Below are 14,428 nucleotides of genomic sequence, written 5' to 3'. Positions count from 1 at the left end.
TCATTTCTTCAGAGGGCAGTGCTGGATTCCTCAATAAGTAAGGTATGGATTACATCAACATACTGGGATTTCACATCAAGAACCAGTCTAAGCAGCCATGATATACAGTCCTTCCATGGCATGCTATCCTTTGCAGTCCACTCAAAGGAACCATTAGGATTCAAGCAATTTCTTCAGAGCATAAATCCTTCCTGGGCAAAACAAGATGGATTCATCCATGATTTTTGGGAGAAAGTTTTCAACTGTTCATTGAAAAAATCAAATGAGGGTGCGATGATACATCAAGGCTGCAGTGGGGAGGAGGAACTAGAGAGCCTCCCTGGAACTTTCTTTGAGATGAGTATGGCTGGTCACAGCTACAGTGTTCACAGTGCTGTCCATGCTGTGGCGCATGCTCTACACTCGATGCGTGAATCCAGATCCAAACACAGGTCATGGGTGGCTGGAAGAAAGCTGGAGCCCTTCAATCTGCTGGCATGGCAGGTATTTTCACACAAAAGCTCATCTCTTCTTTGTTTGGATTGGGTGGTGGATGTGGGAAATGTAAGCTGATACCAGTGCCATCGAAATCCATGTAAAACCTTTTCAGCTTTATGAGGTCCACTCTACATTCATTAATTAATTGCATTTATTTTATTTCTTTCATTTTTATACCAAGCAATAGCCAAAGCTCTCTGAGCAGTTCACAAAAATTAAAACCACAAAACACAGCATAAAAAAACATATAAAATATGAACACTTGAAACCACCATAGAACAGTACAACCAGAATAAAACCTAGCAGCAATGCAGAGATTGAAAATATAGATCTAAAACACCATAGATAAAAGACTAGGAGGCTTACATGCTAAAATACTGGGAGAATAAAAGGGTCTTCACCTGGTGCCAGAAGGAGTACAACATAGGTGCCAGGCAAAGCTCTCTAGGGAGCTCATTCCACAGCCAAGGTGCCACAGCAGTAAAGGCCCTCTTCCTGGTAGCCACCCAGCGCACTTCCTTTGACAGGGACTCACAGAGAAGGACCACTGAGGAAGATCTTATGGTCCAGGCAGGCACATATGGAAGGAGGGAATCCTTCACATAACCTGGCCCCAAGCCATTAAAGGCTTTGAATGTCAATACCAGCACTTTGAATTGGGTCTGGAAATGGACTGGCAGCTGTCCAGAGAAGGGTGTAGTTACCACAAATTGTTTCCCAGCTTCTCAAGGGAGCATTGCTTGAAGTAGGGATGTATGAAAATCACTTACTGTTTTGCGGATCTGCTTCGCGGTGGCGGGGGAGGAGCTCCGTCCCTCCCCCCGGAATCCTCGATGGGGGGGGAGGTGCTCCGTCCCTGCCCCGAGAGTCCTGCCGCTGGGCAGCAGGGATGCAAATGGCGACTGCCATAGCTGCTGCCGTTTGTGTCCCTATATTTAACCGTAAAAACATACGTAGCCTATCACTTCTGGGAAAAAAGTTTAAAAAAACGCATACGCAAATGGCGGCAGCTACGACAGCCACCATTTGCGTTCCTTATTTTTCGCCATTTCAGTCAACATAAATATATTTATTACGGCAAAAATAAAGGGGAACACAAATAGCATAGTGGGTACTATTTGCATTCCTTTTTGATTCACTGTTTTAGCCTATGTAAATAATTAAATAAGCTATTACGGCGAAAAAAAGGGGAACGCAAATAGCGCCCACTACGCTATTTGCGTTCCCCTTTATTTTCACAGTAATAGTCTATGTAAATATTTACATAGACGGAAATGGTGAAAAATAAGGAACGCAAATGGCTGCTGCTGTAGCTGCCGCCATTTGCGTACACTTTTTTTTTACCCAGACATGATAGGCTACATAAGTCTTTTCATATCCTACCATGTCTGGGTAAAAAAAAAAAAGACCAGACTGCAAATGGCGGCGGTGGCAGCCGGTCGGAAGACCAGCCGCCGCTGCCGAAACCGCTGCTGGAACCATGGCTGCTGTCTGGAACATCCGCCCCAGGTAAGTCTCGTCCCGGGGGGGATCCACGTGGGGGCGGGGGGTGGCAGGCCGTTCCACTACAGATTTCAGGGGGCCGAATGCCAGTGCATTCAGCCTCACTGAAATCCATAGCGGAATTCTCCACCATCCCTAGCTTGAAGGCATGAGCTCTATTCATGTTCAATCAACACACAAGGAGAGGGAACGCTCCAGCCCCACCCCTCTCTGCTGTCAAATCTGTCACTCTGTGTACATGGAGGGTGACGGTCTGAAGAGGAGCGACCCCTGTATCCGTGGGTTCTTAATGGGGCCTCCATGGATACAGGAAGCTCTTGTCTTACAACTGTCTGTCACCTTCCATGTACAGGATGATGGATGTGGCAACAGAGCACGATGGGGCTGGAGCACGCTCCCTCCTCATGTGTTGAGTAAACATGGTAACAAGAATGCCTGAATGGGGCCATGATACATGAGTTGTTAGGGTTTCGGTTTGGGTTAAATTAGGGTTAAGTACTATCAATTTGCTCGTTGTCTCCATCTCCTTTTCCATAGACCCCTGATCAGTAACTTAGTTTTCTCGAGGGTCACATTAAGACAGGTGGGGGGAGGGGGTGATGACTCAATACCTAATTCACCAAATCATTCTGTCACAAATTTCTGTTTCCACCTGGTTAGCAATAGGAGACAGACAACTCTTCTTGGGAGACAGACTTTGCATCCCTCCAGCCACAGAACTCTCAGGAAAAGCCTTTAGGGGGCTAGACCCAGACAAATGTAAAATACTGTCAACAAATCTAGGATAGGTATTTGTCAGTGCGATCATGAAAATACTTTGCTGTCCCATTATATCTTTTCCTCTTTGCATTTAGCTCCATCCTTTTCTAAGGGGCATCGCATTCAACAACAGTGTGGGAGAGACAATACAGTTTGATGAAAATGGAGAAGTAGTCACAGGATTTGATGTTACCAACTGGGTAATTTTCCCAAATCAGTCTTTTCTGAGAGTTCAGGTTGGAAGTTTCACTCCACAGGCTCCTCATGGAAAGCAGTTAACAATCGAAGATAAAAGCATTGTGTGGCCTAGGATGTTTAACCAGGTGAGACAGAAAGAAGCTAAAGTTTTTTAGATGAAAAATTGTAGATGGCTAATTCATATGAGTCTGATTTAGCACAACCTATTTTTTGTTAGTTTGTTTAAAAATAACTTAATGCCATCTGTCATTATAGGGCCCTATGTTAAGGCTGAGTTGGGAGAATCTCATTCATTCAGTATAACCAGAAATCAGTGGGGATTACATTCTATATCTTATACTGAAAAAATGTCTCAATGGGCTGATCTGAAATCTCAAAAGGGAGCCTTCTCAGTAATGATGCCCACCCTCTGGAACAACTTCCCCCATGTAGTTCAGGAGGCAGAAAATAGGATGTGTTTAAGAGCCTCCTGAAAATGTACCTGTTTACTCAAGCTTCCCCTGGCTTGTAATTAATACTTGCCATGCTGGTCCATTTTATTCTTTTTATTATATTTTTGCCATACTAGATGTAATTGTTTTTACTAACAGTATATTTCTAACAGCAATTTTAATACGATAGTATGTGAACTGCTTAGAGACTTTGTTATATGAAGTGTCATATAAGTATTATTAACAAACAAACTCACAGGAAATCCACCCCATTTAGAACACCATTTTTTTTATACCTGCAAATGAATCCTTAACTATCAGACAATATCTTTCTCAGTCCTAACCCTTCTGCACTGATATTTCTGATTAGGTGCTGCCCCGTTCCCTGTGTAATGACAACTGCCATCCTGGTTACAGCAGGAAAAAGAAGGAAGGGGAGGCATTTTGCTGTTACGGTTGTGTTCCATGTCCACGAGGGAAGGTTTCTTATGAAAAAGGGTAGGAGGCATAGTCTTCACAGATGTCAAGTGCACTACGTATCATACTATATCAAGCAAAACTAATGTAATCAAAATTAGCATGGCCCTGATCTGGAGAGAGTAGGAATATGTTACTGATCCTTGAATATCAGGCTATAGCCAGAGCCCTTGTTATAGAAGAACGTAAATCTCCTTTTCACATACAGGCCTAGTGATGCTTGATTATTCCTTTCAACGCTCAAAACATTGGATTTGTGTTTTGATTTAGTTAATAATGTGCATCATATGCAAATGAAGGAAGAAAGATATATGTAGGTTGTTGTTGTTGTTGTTCAGTCGTTCAGTCGTGTCCGACTCTTCGTGACCCCATGGACCATAGCACGCCAGGCCTTCCTGTCCTGCGCTCTCTCCCGGAGCGTGCTCAAGTTCATATTCATTGCATCCGTGATGCTATCTAGCCATCTCATCCTCTGCCGTCCCCTTCTCCTTTTGCCTTCAGTCTTTCCCAGCATCAGGGACTTTTCCAGGGAGTTTTCTCTTCGCATTAGGTGGCCAAAATATTGGAGCTTCAGCTTCATTATCTGTCCTTCCAAAGAGCAGTCAGGGTTGATTTCCTTTTGGATGGACTGATTTGACCTCCTTGCAGTCCAGGGGACTCGTAAGAGTCTTCTCCAGCACCACAGTTCGAAAGCATCAATTCTTCGGCGCTCAGCCTTCCTTATAGTCCAGCTCTCACAGCCATACATTACTACTGGGAAAACCATAGCTTTGATTAGACGGACCTTTGTCGGCAAGGTGATGTCTCTGCTTCTTACTATGCTGTCTAGGTTGGCCATAGCTTTCCTCCCAAGGAGCAAGCGTCTTTTAATTTCATGGCTACAGTCACCGTCTGCGGTGATCTTGGAGCCCAAGAAAGTAAAATCTGTCACTGCTTCCATTTCTTCCCCTTCTATATGCCAGGAAGTGATAGGGCCAGATGCCATGATCTTCGTTTTTTTAATGTTGAGTTTCAAACCAGCTTTTGCACTCTCCTCTTTCACCCTCAACAAGAGGCTCTTGAGATCCTCTTCGCTTTCTGCCATTAGGGTGGTATCGTCTGCATATCGGAGGTTGTTGATAATTCTCCCGGCAATCTTAATTCCGATCTCTGATTCATCCAACCCGGCATTTCTCATGATGTACTCTGCATATAAGTTAAATAAGCAGGGTGACAATATGCAGCCTTGTCGTACTCCTTTCCCAATTTTGAACCAATCGGTTGTTCCATGTCTGGTTCTTACTGTTGCTTCTTGACCCTCGTACAGGTTTCTCAGGAGACAGGTAAGGTGGTCTGGTACTCCCATCACTTTAAGAATTTGCCACAGTTTGTTGTGATCCACACAATCAAAGGCTTTAGCGTAGTCAATGAAGCAGAAATAGACGTTTTTCTGGAATTCTCTTGCTTTCTCCATGATGCAGCGAATGTTGGCGATTTGATCTCTAGTTCCTCTGCCTCTTCTAAACCCAGCTTGTACTTCCGGTAGTTCTTGGTTCGCATACTGCTGAAGCCTAGCTTGTAGGATTTTGAGCATCACCTTGCTGGCATGTGAAATGAGCGCAATTGTACGGTAGTTTGAACACTCTTTGGCGTTGCCCTTCTTTGGAATTGGAATGTAAACTGACCTTTTCCAGTCTTGTGGCCACTGTTGAGTGTTCCAGATTTGTTGGCATATTGAATGCAGCACTTTAACAGCATCATCTTTTAGGATTTTAAATAGCTCGGCTGGAATACTGTCATCTCCGTTAGCTTTGTTGTTACTAATGCTTCCTAAGGCCCACTTGACTTCACTCTCTAGGATGTCCGGCTCAAGTTCAGTGACCGCACTATCATGGCTATCAGGGACATTCAAATCTTTCCTGTATAGTTCTTCTGTGTATTCTTGCCACCTCTTCTTAATCTCATCTGCTTCTGTTAGGTCCCTGCCTTCTTTGTCCTTTATCATGCCCGTCTTTGCACAAAACGTTCCCTTGAGATCTCCAATTTTCTTGAAGAGATCTCTAGTCTTTCCCATTCTGTTGTTTTCCTCGATTTCTTTGCATTGTTCATTTAAGAAGGCCTTCTTGTCTCTCCTTGCTATTCTCTGGAACTCTGCATTCAGTTGGGTATATCTTCCCCTTTCTCCCTTGCTTTTCGCTTCCCTTCTTTCGTGAGCTACTTGTAAAGCCTCATCAGACAGCCACTTGGCTTTCTTGCATTTCTTTTTCTTTGGGACGGATTTCGTTGCTGCCTCCTGAACAATGTTACGGACCTCCGTCCATAGTTCCTCAGGCACTCTGTCTATCAGGTCTAATCCCTGAAATCTATTCCTCACCTCCACTGTATATTCATCAGGGATATGATTTAGGTCATACCTGAAAGTTTTAGTGGCTTTCCCTACGTTCTTCAATTTAAGCCGAAATTTTGCAAGAAGCAGCTCATGATCTGAGCCACAGTCAGCTCCAGGTCTTGTTTTTACTGACTGTATGGAGCTTCTCCATCTTTGGCTGCAAAGGACATAATCAATCTGATTTCGATATTGACCATCTGGTGACGTCCATGTGTAGAGTCGCCTCTTGTGCTGTTGGAAAAGAGTGTTTGCTATGATCAGCATGTTCTCTTGGCAAAACTCTATTAGCTTTTGTCCTGCTTCATTTTGTACACCAAGGCCATGCCTGCCTGTTATCCCGGTGATTTCTTGACTTCCTACTTTAGCATTCCAATCCCCTATGATGAAGAGGACATCTTTTTTTGGTGTTAGTTCTAGAAGGTGTTGTAGGTCTTCATAGAACCGATCAACCTCAGCTTCTTCGGCCTCAGTGGTTGGGGCATAGACTTGAATTACTGTGATGTTGAATGGTTTGCCTTGGATTCGTACTGAGATCATTCTATCATTTTTAAGATTGTACCCCAGTACTGCTTTTCCCACCCTTTTGTTGACTATGAGTGCTACTCCATTTCTTCTAAGGGATTCTTGCCCACAATAGTAGATATGATGGTCACCTGAATTAAATTCGCCCATGCCTGTCCATTTGAGTTCGCTGACTCCCAAGATGTCGATGTTCAATCTTGCCATCTCATGTTTGACCACCTCCAGCTTACCTTGATTCATTGATCTGACATTCCAGGTTCCTAAACAATATTGTTCTTTACAGCATCGGATTTTCTTTTCACCGCCAGACACATCCACAGCTGAGTGTCCTTTCGGGTTTGGCCCAGCCACTTCACTCTTTCTGGCGCTACTTGGAAATACCCTCTGCTCTTCCCCAGTAGCATATTGGACACCTTCCGACCTGAGGGGCTCATCTTCCGGCGTCATCTCTTTTAGCCTTGTGATACGTTCCATGGGGTTTTCTTGGCAAGAATACTGGAGTGGGTTGCCATTTCCTTCTCCAGTGGACCACATTTTGTCAGAACTCTCTGCCATGACCTGTCCGTCTTGGGTGGCCCTGCACGGCATAGCTTATGGCTTCACTGAGTTACGCAAGCCCCTTCGCCACAACAAGGCAGTGATCCATGAAGGGGATATATGTAGGTAGCTACCAACAAAGAATGCATTGGCATGTTATCTCATAAAAAAAAAATGATGCATGTTTTGGATCATGATAGCTCTATGTCTGACTCTATGTTAGTCATGTAATTAAATATCTCTCCATATCCCAAAAGAAAGAAATTACTGCATACAGAAAGGTAGATGCCATGGAGAAGAATTATGGTGTTTATGCACATTTTATTATATTCTTAAGTCCCGTGGGGGGGGGGGTGTTTAAGCATTCCACCATGTAAAATGGTGATCGGGGCTTGGGTTGTTCTAACTTTTATAAAATTGGAGTAATTTCACCAATCTCTCTAAAAAAACTTTTAGGTGCCAAAAAGAAGTATTCATTTTACAAATCCTGAAAATATCAGAAATATTGCTAAAAGTTTGATGGAGAAAGAGCAGTTTAAAGACAAAAAGTGAAAAAGATCCTCAAAAGTGGCTTTTAGGGCTCCTTCACATGGAGCTTTTATTCTATTGAGATTGCTCAGTCATGGAGGTTTGTGGGTCCTTTTCATGCTGTTATTAACTCTGAGGGCACATCCAGAGGAATTTCCTGGTTATTTCATTCCAAAATGATCTAGAAAGAATAAACCATCTTTTAAAGTTGGGTTCTTACACTATTTAAACAGCCGCTAGATGGCGATGTTTCATTGTGTTGGATGGAACCTTGAAAATAAATTGCTTCCCTTTTCAGCAGTCATGTGGTCACCATCTGGGAGCACGCGATAAATGCGGAAAGGCTCCAGAATGGGAGGGCTGCCGGGGTTTTCTTTAGTGTAAGAGTGGCTTTAGGAATAGGTTGGTGACCATATTTATTTATTTATTTATTTCTATACCGCTCAATAGCTGAAGCTCTTCACAAAAATTAAAACCAAACAACACACAATAAAACAATTTAAAATATATAGAACATTAAAACCACAATAGAACAATAGAACCACAATAAAACCTAGCAGCAGTGCAGGAGTTTAAAATACAGATTTAAAACAGCAAAGCTAAAAAATTTAGAAAGCTAAAATGCTAAAATGCCTGGGAAAATAAAAAGGTCTTCACCTGGTGCCGAAAGGAATACAATGTAGGTGCCAGGCGAACCTCACTAGGGAGCTCATTCCAGAGCCAGGGTGCCACAGCAGAAAAAGCCCTCCTCCTCGTAGCCACCCACCTCACTTCCTTTGGCAGGGGCTCATGGACGAGGGCCACTGAGGATGATCTTAAGGTCTGGGCAGACACATATGGGAGGAGGCAATCCTTCAGGTAACCTGGCCCCAAGCCGTTAAGGGCTTTGAATGTTAACACCAGCACTTTGAATCAGGCCCGGAAATGGACTCGCAGCCAGTGCAGCTGGAAAAGTACTGGCATAATATGAGCTCGCAGTCCAATCCCTCTTAACAATCTTGCTGCCCTATTTTGGACCAGCCGAAGTTTCTGGACCATTTTCAAAGGCAGCCCCATGTATGATGCATTGCAGTGATCCAGACAAGATGTTATCAGAGCATGGATAACTGTAGCTAGGCTATCTCTGTCCAGATAAGGGCGTAGTTGGTATACCAGCCTAAGCTGATAAAAAGTGCTCCGTGCCACTGAGTTCACCTGTGCCTCAAGTGACAGTTCTGGATCCAAGAGCACCCCCAAACTACGAACCTGATGCTTTAGGGGGAGTGCAACCCACTCCAGAACAGGTTGAATATCACCTAGTCGGGCAGACGGACCACCCACTAATAGTACCTCCGTCTTGTCTGGATTGAGTTTCAATTTATTGGCCCTCATCCAGTCCATTGCTGTGCCCAGGCACTGATTCAGAACAGCCACTGCCTCACCTGGATTTGATGAGAAAGAGAGGTAGAGCTGGGTGTCATCCGCATATTGATGGCACCTCATCCCACACCTCCGGATAACCTCCCCCAGCGGTTTCATGTAGATGTTCAACAGCATGGGGGATAAAATAGAGCCCTATGGAACCCCATGGCACAATTGCCATGGCACAGAGCAATAATCCCCCAGCACCACCTTCTGGAATTGGCCATCCAAGTAGGAGCAGAACCACTGTAGTGCAGTGCCTCCAACTCCCAACCCAGACAACCTATCCAGAAGGATACCATGGTTGATGGTATCGAAAGCCGCTGAGAGGTCCAGGAGAATCAACAGGGTCGCACTGCCACTGTCCCTCTCCCGGCAGAGGTCATCCCACAGGGCAACCAAGGCAGTTTCCATTCCAAAACCAGGCCTGAAGCCCGATTGAAATGGATCTAGATAATCCATTTCATTCAACAGTGCCTGGAGCTGTCCTACAACTACCCACTCAAGCACCTTGCCCAGGAAGGGGATGTTGACCACTGGCCTATAATCGTTAACATCCTCTGGGTCCAGGTTAGGCTTTTTCAGGAGTGGTCTAATTACCGCCTCTTTTAAAGTGGCAGGCACCACTCCCTCTCTCAAGGAGGAATTTACAACCTCCTGGACCCAGCCAGACATCCCCTCCTTGTTTGATTTAATAACCCATGAAGGGCAAGGGTCAAGCATACAAGTGGTCGATCGGACTTGGCCAAGCACCTTGTCCGCATCCTCAGGCCTCAGTAACTGAAACTCATCCAATAAAACTGGACCAGATGGTGCTCTGAATGCCTCTACCAATGGAACTGCATTAATCGTAGTGTCCAATTCATGACGAATCTGAGCGACTTTATCTTCAAGGTGCCGTGCAAACCCGTCACAGCGTGCTACCGAGGGTTCCACCATCTCTCTCCCCGGCCCAGAATGTAACAGGCCATGAACCACTCGGAAAATCTCCGCTGGATGACACTGAGAAGATGCAATGCTGGTGGAAAAGAAGTGTCTCTTTTCCACCCTCACCGCCACAAAGTAGGCTTGATAGTGGGCTCTTACCTGTGTTCGGTCAGACTCAGCATGAGTTTTCCTCCACCTGCATTCTAACCATCTCTCCTCTTGCTTCATTGCATTCAGCTCAGGTGTATACCAAGGAGCTGACCCGGCTCTGCTCAGAGGGAGAGGGCACTTGGACGCGATCGTGTCAACAGCCCGAGTCACCTCTGCATTCCACAGAGTGACCTGGGCTTCGACAGGAGCACCAGCCATACCAGCAGGAAAAATCCCCCAGAGCCCTCTGGAATCCATCAGAATCCATTAATCTCCAGGGGCAGACCATTTTAATACGTCCCCCTCCCTTGCAGAGGGGGAAGGCTGCCATGAGTCTAAACCTCAGCAGGAAGTGATCTGTCCATGACAAAGGGACAGATGTTAATTCCTCCACTTTCAGATCACCATCCTCCTGCCCAGTCGAGAAAACCAGATCAAGCATGTGTCCTTTTATATGCGTTGGGCTGATAACATGTTGGGAAAATACTGGCACCTCCCCGACCCCCTGAGTTGCCCAATAGTCCTCCCAGGCACATATTAAAATGTTAGGGTATAAAATTTTCAACAGTATAAAAGATAAAAGAGATAAAAGAGAACAGCAGCGAAGAAGGAGCAGATAAAGTCCACGTTTGCCCCTTTCTCCCTCGTCTTTAAAGCTGCTGCCCTCTGCTGCTGCTATTTGCTGCTGGTATCTGTGGCTGCTGGTGTCTCTGGAGAGGCAGGTGGGTAGGTCTTCAGATCCTGTTCTATGCGACTTTTTTTAGTCAAGATTTCTGAAGAAGTGAAAGCATTCTCACATAAAAGATATTCCTCTTGTACTGGAGTTGGTGAAAAAGTATTTCAATCAAATTTCTGTTTTTAGAAGAGAAATTCTAATTCTGTCCTCCAAAATGATAACCTGAATTGACCACCCCTTGCAAAAACCTGAATTTCCCCTCCCCCCACAGATCACACACCCCCTCCAAGAACAACCCAGATTGCCCTCTCCCCACACCCTGGCAGCCTGGAATCCCCCAATGCTGATACAGCATGCGTTGTCCCACCATTAAGTTTGTGTGTTTGTGTGTTCTGTGTCTCCCCACCGTACAGTATGTGTGTGGTGTGTATCTCCATCCACCCAGTGTGTGAGTTTGTTGGTCTGTGTCTCTCCCCACCCTTCTGTATATGTTTGGATCTCTCCCCAGCCCCAGTGTGCTTCCGTGTGCCTGTCTTTCTCCCCATTCTCCAGTGTGTGTGCATGCTCTGGTCTGTGTCTCCCCAGTCCCCAGTGTGTGCATGTGTCTGTTTCTCTCCCCAGTCCCCAGCATGTGTGTATGTATGTCTGCTCACTGCCCACAGTGTGTGTGTCTGTGTATCCCCACCCCCACTCCTCAGTCTGAATCTGCGTGTGTCTTCCCTCACCTCCCAGTTTGTGTGTCCTTTATTATTTCAACTAATAACAGAAACAAAAAATGAGGGGGGGCATCAGCAAAAGAAAAAGTGTATCCATTCACAATAACATTTTGCAACACCAATAACACAAAAAGAAGGAAAAGTGTGGGTGCTTGGAGGGAAAATTGTAAGCGAGCAGAATTTCTGACATTGCACAACATCCTTACTGATCACAGGGCATGTCAGTTAAGGCATCAGCCTCAGCCTCCAATTTCCTGGCCTTTTTGAGTTTGGCCCAAAATGACATAGCCTTAACTCCGGTCTTTTAAACCAGCGTGTGTGTTTTTTGAGAACTGAATAGAGTTATAGTTGGAGAGAGAGAGAGAGAGAGAGAGGATAGATATGTGGGGGATTGGACAGGGAAAAGTTCAGGCCAGAATGACTACAAATCTTCCTTAATACTCAGCGGCAAGCTTCCAAGCACACCCTTCTGTTATGGAAAGTTTTTTTAAAAAATGCCCCTGGGAGGCTAGGAGCTAGTTGGCAAAGGTGATTTATCATTATTTATCCTCTCCAGACAGAGGGCGGGGACAAGATGTCAGTGGGAAACATTACAATATTTTGGGGGAGACAGAATGAGAATAAGAAAGGACTGAGGTGTAACCTCTGGAAGCATTTGGGGGTTATACCTGCTTCTCAGGAGATCTGATGAGGGACAGGCAGGTTTGCTATTACTGTGTTTTCTTTCAGCTACGCTCAACATGTCTTCTTGTAAATAAACTCAAATATTACAACATGCCATAAGCCTCAAAGGGACTACCTTCCAAAAGAAATCAAACTCAGGTAATCACAGCCCCCAAGGCCAGCCCTACAATCGGACTTAGTAATCTGCCTGCCTCAGTTCGCAGATTGGGTGCAGTAGTAAAATGAACACACACACACAGATGACCAAATTAGCTTCTGATGCCACTGCCACTTTGCAGCTTAGTCCCTGGTTGTGACCGTATTCCTGCTCATTTTGGTGTCATCAAAGGATTTTAAACAGTGGTTTGCTGCTGTATCTGGCACTCTGGAGTTGAGTGGGAGCTCAGCTTCTACATAAAAAGTTGTGGCTATTACTACTCCCAGAAAAGGGTAAGGGTGTGAAGAGGGCATGGACGGGCAGAAGCAAAAGAGGCATGCACACAGGTGATAGACTGATGGCGGCAGCCTGGCTGGGGCAGGAGACAATCTTTGCTAGCCTACCTCATGGAGTGGCAGGGCTTGGGCTGAGATTGACTGGGCCCATGGAAATTCTCACTGGTTGGGCATGTGTGAGTGTGTGTGTGTGTGTGTGTGTGTGTGAAAGAGAGAGAGAGAGAGAGAGAGAAGGAATTCTGGGTGGTTTTGTACTGCTCAGGTGAGATCTTAAACACAGATTTCTTGCCTTACTGTTCATGCATTACCATGCTATACCCCAAAACACTGCCTTCTCTTTCATATCTGAAGCATCCTTTATTTTATTTTTTCTTTGCACATATGAACTAAGGCCTATGTATTTGGGCATTGCTGACTAATAAAGAAATGATGTTTGAACCCTGCTACATTGTTGCTTCAAGGCCTCTGCTATCATAGATTTCATAACCTCTCTAATTCTATTTTCTTTCCAGATATGGATTTCTGCATTGAATGTTCAGAAGACCAATATTCAAACTTAGAGCAGATCCAATGTATTCCCAAGGTTATAAGTTACCTCTCCTATGAAGAACCTTTGGGGATCACTTTAGCTTTCTCTGCTCTTGGTCTTGCCCTGATCACAGCTTTGGTACTTCGAACCTTTGTGAAGCACCAGGACACTCCCATAGTCAAAGCCAACAACCGGAGTCTCACCTACGTCCTCCTCATCTCTCTCCTTCTTTGCTTCCTCTGCTCTTTGCTGTTCATTGGAAAGCCCAAAGCATTGACTTGCCTTCTCCAGCAAACAGCTTTTGGCATCATCTTCTCACTTGCGCTTTCTTCTCTTTTGGCAAAGACCATCATGGTGGTTCTGGCATTCATGGCTACCAAACCAGGATCCACAATGAGGAAATGGGTAGGGAAAAAGGTGGCCAATTTGATAGTCATTTCCTGCTCCTTGTTTCAAACAGGACTTTGCGTGATTTGGCTGAGTACTTTTCCTCCATTCCCAGATATGGACAGGCATTCACTGACTGGGGAAATTGTAGCAGGATGTGATGAAGGTTCTGTCACCATGTTCTACTTTGTCCTGGGCTACATGTTCTTTCTGTCTATTGCCAGCTTCACAGTAGCTTTCTTAGCCAGGAAGTTACCTGACAGTTTCAATGAAGCCAAGTTCATCACTTTCAGCATGTTGGTCTTTTGCAGTGTTTGGCTCTCCTTTGTCCCAGCCTACCTGAGCACCAAAGGGAAATACATGGTGGCTGTGGAGATCTTCTCTATTTTAACCTCCAGTGCTGGCTTACTGGTTTGCATCTTTCTCCCGAAATGCTACATCCTCATGCGGAGGGCTGATCTGAACAACAGGGAGCAACTAATGAGGAGAACAAACTAAAGGAACCCAAGAATTAAAAATTACGAGAATCACTTTCCTTTTTTCTGATTTTGTAAATAATTAGGCCAAGTTACCTACAAGAACAGATAATGGTCCTACTCTATGATTGAACAGGATGCATCCTTTTGACAGATGTACAGTCAATCTAGTCCAAAGTCCTAGTGAGTGCAACAGCTTGTATTTCTAAGTAAACATCCCTTGGATTAACCAGCACTCCCTCTGCATGCA

General features: G+C 44.9%; 1 protein-coding gene across 1 annotated transcript; it reads left to right on the top strand.

The window, feature by feature from the left end:
• Positions 1 to 273: 273 nt before the first annotated feature.
• LOC146341734 (vomeronasal type-2 receptor 26-like) lies at positions 274 to 14,200 on the top strand. Its single transcript, XM_084807636.1, has 5 exons — positions 274 to 483; positions 2,835 to 2,939; positions 3,739 to 3,849; positions 5,152 to 5,167; positions 13,299 to 14,200. Exons 1-5 carry the CDS (start codon positions 274 to 276, stop codon positions 14,198 to 14,200), a joined length of 1,344 nt encoding a protein of 447 aa, XP_084663762.1.
• The last annotated feature ends 228 nt before the right edge of the window (positions 14,201 to 14,428 follow it).

Source organism: Heloderma suspectum, chromosome 6, assembly GCF_057233095.1.
Source record: "Heloderma suspectum isolate Gila_16-S chromosome 6, 16-S_ref, whole genome shotgun sequence".
NCBI lineage: Eukaryota > Metazoa > Chordata > Lepidosauria > Squamata > Helodermatidae > Heloderma > Heloderma suspectum.
The sequence above is the reverse complement of the archived record's forward strand: the minus strand, read 5'-3'. Positions and strand labels throughout refer to the sequence as shown.

Coding starts and splice junctions, on each gene's coding strand:
- LOC146341734 (XM_084807636.1), top strand. CDS start 274: ATGATACATCAAGGCTGCAGTGGGGAGGAGGAACTAGAGAGCCTCCCT. Junction 484..2,834: donor TCAATCTGCTGGCATGGCAG/GTATTTTCACAC, acceptor CTTTGCATTTAG/CTCCATCCTTTTCTAAGGGG. Junction 2,940..3,738: donor GATTTGATGTTACCAACTGG/GTAATTTTCCCA, acceptor ATTTCTGATTAG/GTGCTGCCCCGTTCCCTGTG.